Source organism: Danaus plexippus, chromosome 2, assembly GCF_018135715.1.
Source record: "Danaus plexippus chromosome 2, MEX_DaPlex, whole genome shotgun sequence".
In the NCBI taxonomy this organism is placed as follows: Eukaryota; Metazoa; Arthropoda; class Insecta; order Lepidoptera; family Nymphalidae; genus Danaus; species Danaus plexippus.
Genome location: NC_083537.1, coordinates 70485 through 91140, shown reverse-complemented (window position 1 = coordinate 91140; position 20656 = coordinate 70485). Strand labels below are relative to the sequence as shown.

At 37.4% G+C, this 20656-nt stretch overlaps 1 protein-coding gene and 1 long non-coding RNA gene across 3 annotated transcripts; one reads left to right on the top strand and one right to left on the bottom strand.

Moving 5' to 3' along the window:
- Positions 1-11301: 11301 nt before the first annotated feature.
- LOC116779508 (uncharacterized) lies at positions 11302-20656 on the top strand. Its single transcript, XM_032673829.2, has 10 exons — positions 11302-11792; positions 13214-13280; positions 13960-14009; positions 14088-14562; positions 14943-15552; positions 15648-16064; positions 16270-16536; positions 18048-18283; positions 18878-20086; positions 20177-20656. Exons 2-10 carry the CDS (start codon positions 13276-13278, stop codon positions 20454-20456), a joined length of 3549 nt encoding a protein of 1182 aa, XP_032529720.2. The 5' UTR covers positions 11302-11792; positions 13214-13275; the 3' UTR covers positions 20457-20656.
- Positions 15575-18054, bottom strand: LOC133319123 (uncharacterized). 2 transcript variants are annotated; one of them, XR_009752819.1, is made up of 3 exons: positions 16733-18054; positions 16262-16534; positions 15575-16047 (listed from the first exon to the last, which is right to left on the bottom strand). It is a non-coding gene; the product is annotated as an uncharacterized LOC133319123 (long non-coding RNA). The 2 variants fall into 2 exon arrangements; XR_009752820.1 differs by having other exon boundaries at positions 16803-18054.

The window sequence follows — 20656 nt, the reverse complement described above, 5'->3', positions numbered from 1 at the left end:
AGGCGACTACGAATATGTTTGTTCACATTATATAACATGTTTCCTCCTGCTGTTTTATTACCTTTTTTACTCCAATATCACAGCAAAAAACATATTTTATTTTAAGGTAAAAACTAGTTCAATTTAATATTTTTCCTGTCGGTTAACTAAATCTCTTGATGTATCTCTATACTCGTATAACTCAAACTTTTCTAGTTCACTCAGTGCAAATGCGGTTTGGTTGTGATTTCAGTTCAACTTCATATGAAATATATTCGATGTACTTAATTTCGCAATAAAACAAATCTTCACGACCTGTTCATGATCGTTATGATGTAATACTTTCTGTATGTTCAGTGAGTATGATTTACTTTAACATGAAAGTCCTTTTTGACAGAAAAAGATATCGCGCACAAATAAGTTAATTGATTGCTTACAATCTGACATTCAAGTCGGTTCAAATGGATAGATAACAATAATAATTCCTAAAGCTATTTTCAATATTCTACCAACCTTAATCAAAGAATTGGACTTAACACAATTATTTTCGAAAACAACACACATTATTGGAATTACATATATCAAAGAGCCATTTTTTCTTCCTTTGCCATGTCTTAGTGTTAGCGTTATCGACAACGAACAAATTCATTCCGAACCGTTTTCACTTTTGTTTGCACTTTTTTGGAACTAAGTGCTTCGATAACATGATGGCTAGATGATTGGACGTGCGTTTATCCATACAATAACTTTTATAAAACGGAACTTGGTACAAATATATTCATAGTAAATTACGCAGCTTCAATACATCTAAAAATTACAATAATTTGTGTGCGGGGAAAAACTCGAGGAGTGTGTGCGGAAGTCATAACGCGCGCTTGTTACGTGACAATAGACGTCGCGTCGCTATTAATTAGCCTGACGTCAACTGAAACATTTGCAAGTTTTAAAACGAAAACATTTACTTCACATTATTGTTTTTTACATTTAAATTCTTAATCAAAATACCTTCTGCTTCTAGAACACTTCATGATTAGGAGCGTAAACAGCTGCGTAGTTAGACCATTCAGTTTTAATGATTCTTTTTATGTTCTTTATAACAACAACTGTCCGCCATAAAATAAACTGATTAATTATAATTAAAAGAAAATATATTTTCTTTTTGCGAGGGTCGTTAGGGATGACGACCGTCATGATTCTTCCAAAAGTTATTCAAGTCTAGCATTTTTTAGCTCCTTTTTTCAAAATTAGTATTATTAGAATTTCTGTTTGAGGGCAAGGACAGGTGTGAAAGTTTTATTTTTCTCGCATTATTTTCAAATCCAGTCACAGGTGGACCTGGCAATGAGTTTCTTTTTATGACTTTAATGTTCATCTTAGAAGTTCAGACTTCTTGTGACGGTAAATAAAACAATTTGAAGGAAGCACAAGTATGAAATTTTGTAAAATATTCACAATAATATGAAAGAGCTGTACCTAATTAGCTTTAGTTGTAAACAACGGTTATTGGTTATGTTAAAAAAATATATATTTTCCTGTGTGAGTGCCGTCAAGCATCGCGAGCAGTCGCAGAAACAGTGAATTATAAATATTTATAATTTCATGTTGCCCCATACCAAAGACCACTTTAAAATCGAGCAATAAAACTATTGTATTAACACACACACACACACACACACACACACTCACACAAACACACGTGTGTTTCATTTATATTTTATCTAATGCTGTTTGCGAAACATATAGCGTCATGACAAAATTAAAGACGCCTACGACTCGAGCGCCGACTGTTGTTATTGAAAAAACTCGCTCGGAATGTGGAGTATAGTCTAAATATTCCAAGGTGCTTAAGATTTCTCTTAAATTATAAATAATACTTTCATTTAAAAGTCTTCAAAACAGAATGTAGCTTTAGTCAGTTTATTAGCTATTACACATTCCTTCTTCAGTGTGAAGTATGGCTGTACAATATGCATGTTGCTTAGTTCCACCTTATATATTTAATACACGTGTTTACGTTTAAGACGAGGAACGTTCCTTACCTTTTATAGATCGTGTTTTTTTAAGTTGCGGAAAATAATGTGTATGGTTGGTTTCTCGTGGAGTTGTTAATGTGCTTCTCTGTGCTTATTTTAATGTTAAGTTTATGATGGGCCCCAGAAGGGTTTTATTTATAAATAAGTTGATGTAACTAATTAGAAAATAAAGTTTACGTTCTAAGATATCAACGGACTGTGAGGTCCTTGGTAGAGATTTTAAAAGTAAGTAGGATGAGATTAAACGATTTCAGCTTTTTCCTTACGGGACAATTTGGCAACTGGCCTTTACGACTTGTGATTATTTTCGTATTTCTTAAATAAAATCATATAATAATTTGTAAACATTTAATATATTAAATATATCATTATTAGACGCAGCGGAACTTGGTTACCTTGACGCAACGAACGGACAAATCTCTAACTTACCGCAACCTGGCGATGTCTTTGTCCTCTTTATGTTTCTTTGTTTTTTATATTTTGTCTTAAAATCTGCGAGAAACGTCTCTTTGACTTACAAACTATAAAAGACAAAACAACAATCGTAGGTACGTCCACTCACGTTAAGCGGTCGCCGTAATCAAATAAAAATAATTTTATGTGCTAAATAGTTTATGTAAATACACTTTAAATATATAAAAACTCTTTCTGGTTCAGAAAGTTTGAGAACATGTTCTTCGGATCATTTTCATTTCAAAAGTTTCAAGCCCTACACGATCCCATTTCGTAAAAATTTTATAAAAATCTAGAATTTTGTTTTATTAAAAAATAAAATCTGCCAAATAGTCTTAATAGAAGACCTGAAATCTATAATAATATACTATTTAGAAAACACATTTGAGAAAAAATTGGCAACCGAGCTGAAAGTGCTGCGAAGATATTTATGCGGCTTTTTTTGTTTATTTTCCTTTGTGATGAAAATTAACAATTTTAATTGGTTACATTGCGTCATCTAATAAAATTACTTCCAAATTAAATAACTTCATTCAATTGATGAAATTTTAATTTATTCTAGCATTTGGTTATAGGTACTTCATTTCGAAGAAAGTTGAAGTATTTTTCTGTAAAATTATAATTAAAATATTTTTTTGTACCTTCAGTTTGAACGTAATTCCTTGTTAAGTAAGTATAGAAACACAAGCCTATTAAAAAACTTGCGTTTGTTGAATGACGACACAATATTTAACATCGCCAAAGTGCACTTTAATGTTGAAGTAATCTTCATAAGATTGATAAGGAATTTGAACAAGCCAATAAAATAATAAAGAGATAGCATTCTAATGTAATGCCGCTAATACAAGTGATAAGGAGTCTTATCACAACAAAAAGGGCAAAACAAATTCCACGCATTTACAGTAGGTACCTATTCGGAAATATACTGAACCACGTTCATAATAAATAGACATATATTTCACAATAAAACCTTCGACGCACGTTCCAAAAATGAACTGATGTTAATTCTTGACAGGCTTAAGTCCTTTAGCAAGTTGTAGAGAGATTTAGCTGTTATACAAATACAAATTTACAACTATTCTAAGTAACTTTGTTAGTGAGCTCGTAATATTTGTTGACCTAGATGGTGTGGTGTTTGGGGATGTTGGTTTGCCAAGGAACCGTGAGCTCTATTGTCACAACGCGCTTTAATATACAAGAATATAAAAATCTGTCCAGTCTGGACGATGACGCACAAATATCCTATGGGATTTTATATTGCTTCTCATACGTATTCATCATTATAGTCCAATCCGAAGCCGCTTTAATGATAGAGTAAGGCTTGAAGTTTGATTTGGTAGCTCTAGTGCCATCTCTCACAAAACCTTTTGATCGCTGGTTTGTGGTTATTTCTTTTTGCGTTTTTGCTACCGAAATACTAACCGCTTCACGTATTATTTCTAAAATTCTATCGTGACGACGCGAGTATTGACCGCTATCCAGGGTTATTCTACATCCCACCAGCAAATGCTTAGCAGTTCCAACTGCCTCTCCGCAGATGTACCAAGTTTTTTCGGTACCCCATCTTAACCCATCTTCTTAAATTATTTTGAGATAGGAGTGTCATGTGGAACGCATTGAGATAAAATTTTAGTAGTGCTGAAGACCCATCATGAATTAAAATGCGCCATTTTAGTGCTAATGGGATGCAAAAATCTCCTATGTGTAGCACTCATTCTGTATTTTTAAGCTAAAGATCTTTAATATATCCGTATCTTTGACCTTCCTACTTCTTCCTAACCCAACTCTGTTATTTTGTGCTTCTATCATAAACTGTTTCTAGAATTGAAGTCTTGATTCTAGCTCTAGGGCATCTTTGTCCTTTGGCAGTAATGTAATCACGTCATCATCGGATTTCCCCAGGATATGTGTCTTGGAAACTCTTACGTCTTTATAGCGCTCCGATAGCCTTTTTAGATTCATCCCAAAATTATTACGATGCGTTAATAACGCTGAAGAATCAGCCGATAACGCAAGCCCGAGCCACAACTTCAACACCTTTATGACGCTTGCATCTAACTTTGACAAAAGGGTTTTATTAAAATCATAGACGAGGAAAGGCCAATTTAAACCTGACAATTATCTTAGATCCAAGCTTGTTTGACGTTACCCATCGGTTGATTATCGACCTTGCTAAGATCGTTATAAAATACCTATATTATCTATCTTACAACCGAGAAATTTAATTTAATTTTTTTCAACGAAATTAAATTCATACAATATAATAAAGTATATTAATAAGAGACTCTAGAAAGATTTCAGTAGAAATACATGTCGGAATAATATCCAAACCGTGGTTTTTAAAAGGAGTGAGTCAGCATAACTGACGTCACCAATAACTTTATTCTTGATTGTCATCAGGCTCTGAGGTATTTAAGGTAACCCCGCAGACGGTTTGACGAACCCCTCACTTCGAAGAGGTCCGTACCCTGCAACGGCTCGAGCGAGACTCTCAATAATCTGTACTCTCGCCTCTATTTATACTGACATTGTTGTGACTACACTTGCACAGGTGGCTACGCAGGTGGTTATGCGGGTGACACGTGATAATTTCAACTAGCCTCAATTATTAGTTATTCAAATAATAACAATTGCGCCGATATACATACACCCATAAAGAGCAATATAATCGATCACATCTCTCCTTAGCGCCTACCAATTTCCTAAAATATCAGACTAACAAAGCTATCAAAGAATATATGAAATCAGAGAAAATGATACAAAGCATCCACCGCTTCTTTGCGAACTGCAACGATTTGGTTTCTGAAGAAAATATTGAATGTCTTCATTCCTATGACAGCCACAACCTATTTCCACTTTATACCATGCAATAAAAGCTTATAATAATGACAATAAATAAAAAAACGACAGACGACCCGTCTTAAAGTTGAAATGAAACAAGCAAGAAGTGAGATCGTGAGAGTTGTCCTAAGATTAACTAATCTTCACTCTTGACTCGTCTTTATCAGTTACAATTAAAATTGTCTTATTCATATAGAGGGAGTTTCCAATGATTCATTCCTATAATTTACGCGATACTCAATAATAAAATCTAATGATCAATTGTTTTCATTTTCAAAAAGACATTATTTTTAAACTGATGGTTCCATTACTAACATTATCTTTTACAGTCGCACACACACACACATACACACACATGCACACACACACACACACACACACACTGTCTATTAATTATACGTCGATATTAATATAATCAATGTTCTCGTCCAAATAAAATAATTTTTGTTTGAAATCGTTTCATGTGTTTGTATTTCTTTGGATATTTAAAATACAAAATGTGAAACGAATGAACTTTATTTAAATAATCTATACATAAATATGGTGTCCTTCAGACGATAACCTTGAGCTAATTTTGGAATTAAATGTTTAAGCATGTAAGAGCCAGAGTTTCGGAAGTCTTTCAACATTTTTATTTAAATAATATCACCTGTTACTAAACGTGTTCCTTATAACGTATTAATTCATTATTATGTATGTAGGATATAAGATCAATACTAAAATCTAAGAAATCTTACACAGCGCCATCCGTTCAGACTTCGATTACAATTGAAAGCAAGAATTGAAACAGACTTTACTGATTTAACAATAAAATCGATCCTCACAGAAAACTAGCGAGGATTAATTAATAGTTTGACACGATGAACGAAGTTATGACCAGCGAAAATACTTACTGTGGGAACTGTTTAGATTTTTGATATATTTTGAATAATGACATAGTTTAACTCATTATAACATATCACAATTTAAATTATAAATTTGTACGAATTGAAAAAACCATTGTGAGGTTTCTGTTCTTAGTAAACTGATTTACCTCAACAACAAGTTGTATCGAGAATATTTACCGACCGGTTATGTGGAATCACCATCGGTACCTAATAAGAAGTACACGTTGTATAATCTTAAGATAACTTTCCTTGTTTAGTTCAGTATTATAAATAATTCTTCATCTTTTCCACGTGCAATATACATTCCTTATACAAATCTAATACATACGAGAATGACACGACGGAAAATTATATTAGTCGATTGGGAATTCCCTGATGCTACAGAAGACTGTTTAATCTACTTTGTTACGAAAATATGAAAATCTATTTGTGATACATGAGTCGTCTATAATAGAGCTGGTCGTCGATCGCACATAAATAAGACTGTGGCTGGAAACAAACAAACCTGGAAACAAAAACTAGTTTTGAGTAAAAATAATTTTATGACTTTGGATTAATTCCAAATGTTTGATAATTTGCATACAATTATAAAATAAGCGAATTTTTCTTAAATTTATTTTTAAATTTAACACTTATCACAAGGTCAAGTGATTGTATTCTCTGGCTAGCAGAAATTATAGAATAAAAATGAGATTTTCAATATATTAATAAGTAATATAAAGGGTCCTTTAGCTTTTCTCAAAGCAAGAGAATTCAAAACATATCGACAAACATGTAATTAGTGTAATTCACTTGCTCATGGAAACCTTTAGTAATAACTCAGAGTGAAAAGTAAATTGATATAACAACATTATTGGCAGTCTACTTCAGAGACGTGGAGACTGGAGTCAAAAGTTTTACTTTGCTCGATTATACTTATGTTTTTAGTCAACCTTAAGGAAACAATAACAAAAATTCTTATAGAAGCAAGAATTTTTCTCGCTAGTAAATAGGCTTCAAGTCACCGTGCAAGTTTTTTTTTATGTTATGAACATTAATTTTAAGAAATAAAATAATAAACAAGCAATTTTTTTGAAGTATATAATAACGTCATTCACAAATTAAATCCAAAGTTTTTTTTTAATCTAACAACCTGTTGCAGGGTTGAAGTAAAAAAGATAACAAACTTTGTGAAAAACTATCCTATAAATTTATGATGGCTTTTTAAACAATATTTGAATTGAAATGCTGGACTATCTTCCCACCAATTGGTATTGCTGAAACGTCGCAGGCAAACTGTTCCCGTCCTTTGCTGTGCACGTAAGGAAGGAGGAGACATATCGCTTCATTCCGGTGCGAGGAAGGTCCAAAACGAAAGAATGGAAACCCACCGTGCTTATCGTTGTCCGAAGATAGAACTTGCAGTTGCATTAGCTTTATACTCAATGAACCGTACAAAAGGTTAAGGTTCTACGATACCTCAATACCTAGTAAATGTAGGTGTTCAGAGTAAGTATAAAAGCAAAGTAAATAGTAAAAAGACATGATTGTGTTTTGTCAGCCTCCTTAATTTTGCAAGATCGGCATCTCCCTCATTCCGTAGTGTATTACTCAGCACAACAAAAAAGCATCTGGTAATAAGAGATCGTCAGTGTGCACCAAAAAAAAGTTGCGGAAAGGACAGATTCATGAAGAACCTCATACGTTGACCGCTATTGACTCAGACGAGGAGCCTCAACAACTACTTGTAGAGCACGCTCCGTCAGAAAGTCACAAATCATGAAAATCAGAACAGTGAATGTGTCATAGCTAGAAAGCTTACTACGTGTGATAGCTAGAAAGTTTACCATGTGTCATAGCTAGAAAGCTTACCATGTGACACAGCTACAAGACTATCCTGCCAGACATTGTCGAAAGCTCCTGAGACGTCAAGTAAAATCGCGAAAGCTTCCGTAGTAACCGCTATTTTACCTACAACTTCTACTACGCTACTTGTTATCAAAAGTAAAAAAAAAATTCACCACTTTAGTTTCAATTAAGTATTTAGATATCTTATACTGATTCTTAAAGTTTCTTTTACCAAATAGCTTAAAACTGGCAATAAAAGTAGATGAGTACTCTTTGCTAAAGGAGAATTTACAATATCGTCACAAGCACTTTCGCTTGTCAGACAAGACCTAAAGTTTATAAAGTTGGTCCTGAAATACCTAACACTATCTATCTTACAAAAAAATTAAAAAATAAATAAAAATGATAGATCTGCAGCATCTACACCTCAGTAACATCTCAAGGGAACATGAACTCTCTAGCTCGCGATTAAATCAAATGAATAAAAAACCCTCTTCATAAGGAAAATGGATATTAATGGACACTAAGAATCTCGATATTTTATTGCGTTTAAGAAGAAGGTTCGGAAATTTGGAACATATTAATAATATAATTTCCATGAGAAAAACTTATGTTTTCGTGAAGCTGTATTGTTCTAGCTATAAATACGTGTAAATATGCCTACACTGGATGTTGTATTCACTTCACATGTGTTTACCCAAAACTTCTTCATCACAACGTAATAGTGACGTTCTTTCTATTTGTTTTGAACTGCACAAAATTATGATGTCATTAAAGATAAAATAGTGAGCAATACTAACCTTGAAAATCCTTGACGAGATATCAAAAGATTTATTTGTGGCCAGATTTGTAATTTGCAATCTTAGAACAGATTGTGTTGACAGATATATGAGAGAAAAAAATATATGTATGTAGCTATGTGAGAGCGTTCGTCACAATGTGTTTACAGAACCTGCACCGGTTTAACATGCTCGTGGTTCTCTTTAGTATATTAACCACATAAAAACGGTCCACGAGATACTTAGTGATAACATAGCTCGAGTTGGAAAACATTTAAACGCGCAAATACCGATATCGGTTATCATGTAACGTCATTTTTATCTATTCAACGAACGGCAACTACACACTGTTAGGGTTCAGAAACGTCAGTTGCTCTGTACTTTTTATGTCATTTAACTATGATCAGTATTATTAGGTTTAAATCGATTTAATATTTTAGGTTTATAGCACCTATGTGCTTATAAAATAAATTGGAGCTTGTATGAAAAATTATGTAATTGTTTTATTGGAGAAATTACAACTTTTTTTAAAAGAACTTCGTATTTCGATTAGCAAATGCTCCATGAATAGCAGATGATGTCCATGCACTTCCACTATTTTATAGTTTCAACAACTTCATGTCGATTCATGTACACCATTTTTTGTTTTTATAAAGCAGTTTGTGATTTTACCCTTTCTTGAGCATTTTGACTTTTTAAGTTATTTCAAGTAAACATACAAAATTTTGTCAATCAAACTTTAGCCGTCTATTAAGTAGGCAATTAATGATGACTTCCACCGAGCACCTCAAGTCTTTTCAGTCAACTCTGGTTTTCCTCGCCTCGAAATCATAACAATAATTGAAGTATTTCTGGAATTCAGGACTAACGTGACACACGTCTATTTTCTCGCTTTGTTAACAATAGAATGTTACCCGCACGGTGTACCCAGGGAATGCTGAGAAGTCAACGAAATCGACCTTTGATCGAAACAATTGAAGTTGTCAAAAAACCAGCGACGACAATTAATAAATCAAACACACGAACGGCACATGATTATAAATAATTCAAGACGAACGTGAAAAAAAGAAAACAGAATAATTTAGGAAATCTTCACAAGTACATATTTTTCGTATAAGACTCATGTCACTTGTTCTATTTTACATTTTACTCAATGATTGCGGTAACTTTGCAGTACCCTTGGTCATGGGAATCTCTCAAGTTGTCTTCTTATTTATCAACCGCTAATGATTTATTTTCACGTACTGTTCTAAATGCAAGAAAAAGGTTCTGTATCCTGAAATATTAAAAGATCTTATACCACTGATATACCCTTGTCCCAGATGTAAGATAAAATCCAGCTATATTCGTTTTAATATGAACACTTCGTTCTAATTCAATTGTCTTTGGGATACATTTTTTGGTATATACTTCTTTTTAAGGGGTGGGCTTGCGATTTTTCACATCTTATGTAATGCTCTGCTTTAATAATCCCACACTATTAACTTCGGCATACGTATTGTACTATTTTTATTTCTTATATATGTTCCTTAATCCTTGAACAACTACTCCTCTTCGTTGGATCGATGTATGGTAAGCTTCAGTTAAAATCAAGTTTATATACAACAACTTAGCGCAGAGAAATGAAGCTCTCAATTGCTCTCAAGAATTGGGTCAATATCTTTTGTGATTTATATATAGTTCAACTCCCTTCACGTGTGGTGAAATGGCTAGTCGTAGCCCAAGCGTGGATAACTTAAAAGGGCTTTTTGAACGGTTCAATTTCATGCCGTAAATTAATTGAAATAAAAATACATATTTTTTGACTTTCACTGCTCTGTAACCTTGAATAGATTTTGGCCATTTTTATGTGAATAAATATTAAATTGAATTTACTTTAAAAACATTAATTATTATAATAGTGATCTCATAAAGAGTACTACACTATATTCAGGTAACTTTCAGAAATCTGTGTTCAGGCGATGTTTAGTATTATGATATAAACTACTACTGAGGGCACTGACCTTTACATAGGCTTCGAATAAATTAAAAGCTCCAGTAAAGATTGAAAGTTAGATACTGACGTAACTGCACGTAACATAACTGTTCATTCAGTTATATTGCAAAAGCTTGAGTGTGTGTGTGTGCGCGTGTGTGTATAAACAGTAAAAGTACGTCGATATTATATATTTTCTTACAATAAATAAAAACTATGTTTGGAAATCTTAATGTTATGTGAAACAAGGCCTTGAGACGAATAGCTTTAAATCGAGATTTAATGTCCCCGATATGACTTTTGGTTTTTATCTTAATTCATATCTGAAACGGTTTAAGGTCAATGTTATCAATTTGACTATATATAGCGCTGCCTCGACCGTTATAAAGGAATGGGTTTCCCCGAATTAATGGGTTGTGGGATGAAAACCTTCGTTCCGGTAGACCGCCACCCGACTTCGGAGCGTTCCTCTAGTCTCGAGAGTTCACGTTTTCTATTAACATTTATAATTAAACAGATATGTATGATAGTTAAAACGTAGTCGAACACGGGCGGGCGCGGGGCCGAGGGTCGAGGTGCGGCGCGCCGGGAGGCGCTTGCGGCTCCGTGGCCGAGATGTGTCGAGTGTCGTTTGTAGTGCTCGTTGTTCGCAGTTCAGTGTGCAGTGTTTACGCAGTAGTGAATAGTGACTGGGGAGTGTGTCGACTGCACGACCGACGACACAGATCAACCTATCCGTTTATATTATCAAGACACAGTTTAACACCCGCCAAGTTTTTTTTTTTTGTTATTTTTATTCAATCGTTAGAAATCCATCGATCCTAAATTTGACCGTTGTCGGAAATCGTGTATGAATTGACCAAATGTAAACTGTTAAGAGTTTGGATTGAAGTGGAATAATGTATTGTGTATTGTCGTTTGAATAGTGTTGTGTGTGGACGGAGACAAAAGGACAGACTTACGGCGGACAGAATACAGCGGTTGGGCCCACGAGACCGGACCTGGACTCGGTATTTTGGTACGAAAAATCTTCATATGTAATTTGAACTTATCTATATTATAAAGAAATAGTCTTATATATTTTACCCTCTAAAACTCTTTCTGAAAAAAATTCTTTCGAGAACCAAATTTCACAGCAACTCTTAGTAAACCTTCTTAACGGTGTTTCAAACATGAATACGAGCCGATGTTGGTACGATTTATTTTAATTTAACTTCACATTGTTACGTACACAGCTGTCGATACTGAATGCCAACTCGTAATTGTTTTATTTATAAATTTCAATTAATTATCTTTCATTCGATAACACATTTGATATGAACACAAAGAGATACCAACTGTCAATAAAAAAAAACAATTAATAATTTCAACATTATTAAGCATCAAAACTATCGAAAGCGAGTCTTTTGAGATAATAATGAAAATATAAATATACAGTTATATCATTGTCCAAACAATATGCGGCCAGGATTTTCTGTCACAATCGGATTATTACGTGTGGAAACCAACATCATCGCCCTGACTAGGAGTTGATTCATAACCGATCGCACGTGAGGTGTCAGCTGGCGGCCGGCGTCGTGCGGCGCAATTAACAAACGGCTTGATCCGTCGAGGAACACAAGTCGGTCTACGACCAACGGCAGGTGTCGCAGACCAGGGTCATGGCAAATGTTATGTTTGAGATATGACATTTCAGTCCACTTTATTTATACGAAGACGTAGTTCGGCCTTTATACACGACGCAAACTTAGTTGTACCGGACACAAACTTAGTTCAGACTGTAATTAAATTAATTAACTTAAATAATTTTACTCTACGTGTGTCTCTGAACTCCCAAATGGTTGACCGGATGGTGGCGCCAGAGATGGTTTAGTTCACACACCAGTCCGACAGATGACGCTGCGGCCGGCATCTAGGTTATTTAAAATGAAAAATCTTAAACGCAGGCTACATACTTTATATATTGTTTTCACACACTTTATCTTTCTCCCGGAACGTAACTGTAATTTTCACTCAGACAGACTCGCCAGCAAAACTAGTATGTTATATAAGGTACGCCAATTTTCATATCAAATTTCAGCTATAAAACTAATCATTATAATAACTTTATTTAAAAACACTTGAAATTTAAAAAAAAAGTCAAGAGATGGCCTCATTATGTGTTTTTTATAAATTTTATTTTAAATAAAATTACTTTCCATCTTTAACCTTTGGCTCTCATCAATATTCATTAATTTAATTATAATTAACAAAACAGACAACAAAGACTTTTAAATACTGTACTCTGCGCACAGTCACAAAAGACGTGAACAGGAACTGACAGACTCAGAGTGACTAAATCAAGTAACGATATAAGAAATTGAGGCTTTTACCGTTTTTTTACAGCATTAGTTCCATAAAATCTCATAACTATTAATAATTAATTAACATTTTTTACAGGCGGCGTATCCATTTAATATTAAAAAAAGCACCGCGGCCACGAATGAAGCCGCGAGCCCCCCATGAGGTACGTTTGCGTGTGTATAATTTATGTTTAGAAGGCTTTAGATAGTCACACTTGAAGTATGTTATGAAAACATATTCCAGCCTATCTGTCCTTTGAAAGTTTATAATAACTCCGTTCGGTGTACAGTCCGCGGGAACATTTCGCGGAGACACACACAACGTTCATATTCATAAAGACTGAATAACGTACATCCGGGTCCAACTCAATATTACAAGCAGACTTGTAGACAGTTGCAATATAAACAGAGACCAGAGTTTGGCGAAAGTAAAAGTAACGAATGAAATCAATGAATCCCAAATCTTACACTCATCATCATCATCATCATCATCAGCCTATAGGAGCCCACTGCTGAGCAAAGGCGTCTTCTCACATGGAGAAGGTTAGAGCATTAATCACCACGCTTGCTCAAGACGGGTTGGCGATTTCAATCTTATAATTTGAAATTATAAGACCAGGTTTCCTCACGATGTTTTGTCTAATACTCTAAGAACTATGTGGTGTCTAAATACTCTAAGAAAGTACATATGATTCGGTAAACATCACATTGGTACTTGCCAGGTTTCGAACCCGCGGCCTCACGTATGAGACGCGGGCCTTTTAACCTCCAGGCCACCACGACTTTTCTTCTTCTTACACTCAGTAATTACAATACTCTATATGTATTTTTCATGTTAAACAGGAGACACATCATCTGCATCGTATTCATCTTCCTCGTCTATAGTTGTTCAGGTGAGTCGTGGTGATTAAAATTATAAAAAAACTTCTACATATTATTCTTTATAACATATTATTCTTTAATCCAAACAGGCCAGCACGAGGAATTCGTCGCTAGCGGAAATGAAGATGCCGGACCGGTGCTGTCGGTGACAGCGTGTGTTCCGGGAGGCGGTGCAGCAGCTCTGGTGCAGGTCGCTGTGTTGTTGCTGCAGGCAGCAGGGGTGCCGGCTCGAGGCCTGCCGCCGCCCGCCTCCTGCCTGCCTCCTCATGCCGCGGACGGAGCCTCCTGCCGCGACGCCGTCGTGTCCGCACTCACTCACGGCCGACTGCACGTGTCGCTGCTGAGCGTGGCCGCCGCCAGTGCCTCCCGCCTGCGCCCTCTCCGGGACGCTAACGTGGACGAGCTGGGTGACGTGACCCCACCGAGCCGGCGCTTGTGTCTAGCTCCGGCCCCCTTACACTCCATTCTGGACCTCGCAGACCCGTCTATAGCAGGTCACTACTACCTGCGACCGGACGAGGTCGGCTCCATTGAATACTCTTTCACAAATGACTCTTCTTCGAGGTTAGTTCTCGTTTAAATTAATGCTTCATATTATATAATAGCAGTTAACCTAATAAAAATATTTAAAAATATCATTTTTGGCAGTCGCGGTATGACATCAAGGCATAATTAACGTATAGTGAAACTACACCATTTAATAGGATTATTGGTTGAGTTGAACCAGTGACTAATACTAAATTAACTAATTATTTTAAGCTCACTTTGATATTGTAACTGGTTCCTGAATTCAATTCAAAAAATTTTACTACTTTAATATTATAATATTTTCATACCTTTTTACCTCATAAAACGATAAATTCAGATCTTAAGAAACAAGTTTGAGTCTAATGATCTAACACAAAGAACTTTTGTAGTTTCAATACTCCTATTTTCCATTCTAGATACGATGGATCCACAGTTCTAAGCCCCGAGTGGTGTAAACCTTCTATCAAATGTGCCGCTATTTTGACAAGTGATATGGGAGAAGCTCTTATACTTTATAATACTATACAAGAGCAAAATCTGTACGCTGTTGTTTATGTACTTGGAGATAACTTAGCAACAGTAGCTACTAAACTAAAAGGAAAATTTATAATTTGTGATTGGGCTCCCGACACCAAGGAGCTATTGGGAACCAGAAGTCTTGGCCCACCACCATGTACACAGGACGCCGACAGTTGCCCTTTCGAAAGCCGTCGACTAGTTAAACTTGTCAACACCAGAGCCTTGGCCTTGCTACCGGGTGCAGTACAGGCTTTATTTCGACTCAGTATAAGTACAAATGAAATGCTAGAATTAAGAAAATTAGCTCGTTTTTCGGAGCCCAAAACTGCAGCTCTCAGATTTCTCTTCGCTCACCCTACTAAAAGAGTGATTAGGGAAGTACGAGTCGTGGTCCTTATACCAAATCCGACACCACGGGAAGCTTACGATGCACCATCACTGGTTGCCGCGTCAGCTTTAGCGGAAGCCGACTTGGAGGCTCACTGGTCTAAGGCTTCCAGATTTAAGGTAAAACATGAAAACAATACCCTTGACGTCCAAAAACGTTTTAATTCTCACGTCGAATAAAATAAGTACTAGCAAGCTTTCTTTTTTCATTAAAGGTGATAACTCACGACGATCACTGTGATGCGACGCATTCCTTCCAATACATAAGTGACGCACGCGTTTCTTCCGATTACTTGGAGTTGTCTGCGGTGGCGGGACCCGCTTGTGGAGCAGCCTTCGCTGATGTCGCCCGCCAGTCCACGTCTCACGGCCTGCTCGCCATTTCGTACACACCACAGGCTCCTCCACCCTCACCTGCCGCTGCCCTTACTCTGCTGGCGGCTGGTGATTCACGCATGTATGCGTCCGCGCTTGGCTCGCTGTTTGCCGAGCTAGGGTGGAGGCGGCTGGCAGCCCTCAGCGAACCGGCCACACGAGCGTCTCTGGCTTCCGCTCGTCTTCAAGCAGACATCGTTGCCCACTTGGAGTTGCCGGATGACCGCGCTGATTACGAACCTGAAATCTTTATACAGGTAAAGATCTTCGATAAAATAATAAGTTAGGTAAATAGTTTTTACCTAGTCAAGTTTTCGCGACATCTATTCATCCGATTTTATATTTATGACTAAATTATACCGTGCTGAATGCTATCGTGCATTTAACCTTATTATATATGTAAACTTATATTATAGAATACAATTCTTTTATCACAAATGGTAAAATAAATTACAATGATAGTGGGCAGAGCGCGTGGTGAGAGCTGACGGCCGCGTCGTATGGTTGTGTGTCGAAGATGCACGGGCAATGCGAGCTGCGCTTTGTGCAGGGCTTGCAGCCGGTCTGGAGCCGAGATCTGGAATCGCCTGGTTGCTGCCAGCGGCGCTGCCACCCTCCGCGTATAGAGTTGGACCTCGTGATGGGTGCTCCCAAGACCAGCTCGACATGATGCTAGAAGGTCACATAAGTGTCGCTCCAAACTGGTTGTTGCCTTGGCTCCAGAATGCTGTAAGTTTATTTATTAATGAATATAACATTTTAAGATAACCCTCATGAGGACTGTCTTTTTATTTGTTAATTTCTCTTGATTTTTAATATATCCCTTCATTTTATATAAAATATGAACGGTGATAGATACGAGCGTTCATCCACATTGATCCAAATATGTACATACAAACAGTGCTAGTTACCGAAAGACTTGTACTTAGTGTTGGCCAAATGCAAGAACAAGACGGGACTTGGCCAGTCTTGGTCTTGGTCTTGCCTTAATACACCTGGTCTTGGTCTTGGTCTTGGTCTTGTCTTAATACACCTGGTCTTGGTCTTGGTCTTGGTCTTGCCTTAATACACCTGGTCTTGGTCTTGGTATTGTACTCCCAGTCTTGATCTTGGTCTTGTTCTTGCAGCAAAAGTCTTGTAAGTCTTGCAATTACCTATTAGCCTGTCGCTTTTTATTCAACGTTACTTTAGATATTAGAACAACGCAACAGAGTAAGATCATTTTGGGCTTGAATTAATATAGGCGTGATAAAGACTAACCAAATTTATAATTGTCTAAACATCTCATGAGAAATTCAAAAAATCAACTGACTCCGTTTGGGGTTTGAACCCACGACCTAAGCAATCAGTGCTGATGATCCAACTAACTAACCAACTGAACTATCAACTGTGTCCCGCGGGATTCCGTCTGTTTCTTAATAAACGTTTACATTTAATAATTTTCAATGTACTAAAACATGGTTTAAACATGTAGAAAACAAATTAATGACATTAACTTGACTGTATTTTAAATGTAAATGAATATTTTCAAAAATAAATTGGGATGCAACAGTCAATATATCAATTTATTTATTTAAACAGTTCTCTCATATGTTATTATATTCCTGCTCCTAAAGAGTACATAAATATTATTGCACGCTTTTTACATTATTCGATTACTTTGGAACACTTGTACTCTGTGGCGGCAATCAAACGGTTTCAAATATTGTGCGTGCGGCGCGACGGAGACGATTCTTTGTATGCGCAATAGAAGCCGCCGCACGCGTATCTTAACGTTGTACTTCCGAATAGCTGCAAAATTTCTATGAGAGTTCAGTACTTGACCTTTGATGATGCCGACAAGGCACCCCTCACTTTTACACACACAAAACCTATGGTCTTAACTAGGGATGCACTCTTTTTTCTTTTAATGGATATTTTCATTCGCATTCGTAATTCGCATAAGTCCAATTTTCCAAAAATAAAATCATATCATTTTACTCCTCATAGAGTCCCTAAGCGAAGTCGAGTCCCTACCCCGAACTCCTATACTTACTCCCTGAAACGACCCGCAGTCTTAACTACAGGACACAAGAGTCTTGCAGTGTCGGTCTCGCTAAAAATATTCGGTTTTGGTCTTGTTCTAACATTTTTGCAAGACTGCAAGACCAAGACCGATTTGGGGCCACACTACTTGTACTTAATTACTATATAGGCAAATGTTTCAACAGCAACATTAAGTATAATTTTTTTTATTGTAGCATGGACGGAATTCTTCTGTAACTGCAGACTTGAAGGAATCGAGCGGAGACAGTGTGTCTAATTGGACGTCCCGATGGCGAACTCAGTGCGGGTTCATAGACGGTGGGTGCACAACTCCGGGACCACACGCGGCCCTCCTCTACGATGCCCTTACATTGTGGGCTAATACGCTCACCGATCTTTTCCAGACTAACTCCACCAAATTCTACGACCTGCATAATCGACAACTTCTCCGGTATAGTAGAAGTCATAAGATTTCTATTATTGTAAAATATTCTATGAGCATACAAAATATGTTCATTCTCATACATATTCAAAAAACCCATTTTTGAACACCTTCTTTGTTCCTAGAACAATATAATATTCCTAAAACACAATAAATAGATTCTAAGAACGCTACCTTAACCGGTGTCTATATTACTTATATTTTACTTTATTCCCAAAACTTTAAATCTCGTAAAAAGCGTTCATTTACATTTACTGCTTCGAAATCACTTTAAGGTCTATTTTTGTGCAAAATTTATTGAAGAATCCTATGATACTATCAAATTTAGGAATTTGTTACCTTGAAAATTTCAACGGAATTTTCATAATAATCAATAAAGTAATTTATTTTAAGTCCGTTACGTAAATTAGGAAGTAATATTACAATTAAAACAATTTTTAGAATTACTATAGAACTGATAGATTTGGAAGATACAAAAAGAAGTGTTGTATTTTGTTACATACAAACTTTAACTCATTAATTATGCGATAAATAAAATTCAAAATAAAATAAAATTAAACATCTAATTCTACTTTTATCAAACTATCTCCTTTATGAATTCAGATCCCTCGTCAGGAAAGCTACTAAAACCAGTTTCGTGGGAGAGCTGACCGGACGGTTTGAATGGATGGCTGTGAATAATGAGGACGACAACGGTACGGCGTACGCTCGCTCTGCTCCGCTGGTCATACTGCAATGGAACGGAGGAGTTAGACGCGAGGTTGCACATTGGAACCGTGGTCGACTAGAACTAGTCTTGGGTGCTCTGCGGTGGAGTACGGCGGACGGACGCGCCCCGCGTGACAGTTCCGACCACTGTGCTCTTCAAACCATCGCAGACATCCTTGGAGGAGATTGCCGCACAGCTTTTATCGTTTTAGGAGTTCTCATGTTGTTATCGGTCACTGTAGCCCTGAGTACCACCGCATTTTATTGCAAGAAACGAGCGGAAAGAGAATATAAATCTCGGCTAGAAGCATTAGGACTACATCCATTAGTTCCGAAGACTGTAGGACTTGATCGATGGGAAATATCAAGAGAACGGGTGGTTATAAATCGTAAATTAGGCATGGGTGCCTTTGGAACCGTTTACGGGGGTCATGCACTTCTTGCAGAGGATCGAGGATGGACTGCAGTGGCGGTCAAGACTCTGAAAGCGGGAGCAACGACCGAAGAGAAACTCGATTTCCTTTCGGAAGCCGAGGCAATGAAGCGTTTCGATCACAGAAATGTCATTCGACTTCTGGCCGTCATAACGAAGACGGAACCTGTGTGTACGGTCATGGAGTTCATGTTGTACGGGGATCTCAAAAATTACCTGCTGGCTCGACGGCATCTGGCGTGCGGTGGAGAGGACGCAGACGAGCAGGTCTCAGCGAGGCGCTTGACGGCAGCGGCACTGGACGTGGCGCGGGCTCTTGCTTATCTGGCACAGCTGCGGTATGTGCACCGTGACGTTGCCGCCCGAAACTGTCTCGTCAGTGCCCGCCGGGTCGTCAAGCTGGCTGACTTCGGGATGACCAGACTTGTATTCGAGAATGATTACTATCGATTTAGTAGAAAAGGAATGTTGCCAGTACGCTGGATGGCACCAGAGAGTCTAGCTCTCGGAGTATTCTCACCAGCGTCGGACATCTGGTCATTCGGCGTTCTTCTCTATGAGATCGTGACGTTCGGGTCTCTTCCCTTTCAGGGACTTAGCAATGCCGAGGTACTCACGAAAGTGAAGGCTGGACACACGCTCGATCTACCACCAGGACTGAAGCCTCAGTTGTAAGTATTAACAAAATTTCTTCTATCACGGACGATAACATATTCACTTCATGTATAAAGAGGGTAACGTGTGGCGTTTGTCTGACGTAGGGAGGCGCTCATCAAGTCATGCTGGCAGCAGGACAGCAAGTCGCGACCGACGGCGGACGAAGTGGCAGCGACGCTGGAGGACGCGCCACGACTATTGGCGCCGTGTCTGGACGTACCTCTGGACGCCCTGCCTCTAGACGCTGAACCACCGTGGCGTCTCCCGCGCGACCGCGCTGAGGCTCGCTGGTTGTCTTGGGCCGCTCCTACCTCGGCCGCCACCGATACCACCTACCTCAGTGCTGAAACGCAGCCACGGGACACAGACGCCTTTCTACCCTGACCTCTGAACCGTAGCCTAATTCTAAGGAGATAAGAAGCATTCCGAATTTTCTAGTCAATATTCAGTAATACATTTATTTATAGCTAGCTCATTGTTGGTCAGCGTTACGACTTGACGTCATTGAATTGACGTTTAAGTGGGATGAGATACATTTCATTTCTGTAAAGATATTGAATGATAATAAAGTTAAAATAATATAA

Coding starts and splice junctions, on each gene's coding strand:
- LOC116779508 (XM_032673829.2), top strand. Junction 14,563..14,942: donor ACAAATGACTCTTCTTCGAG/GTTAGTTCTCGT, acceptor TTTCCATTCTAG/ATACGATGGATCCACAGTTC. Junction 15,553..15,647: donor CTAAGGCTTCCAGATTTAAG/GTAAAACATGAA, acceptor TTTTCATTAAAG/GTGATAACTCACGACGATCA.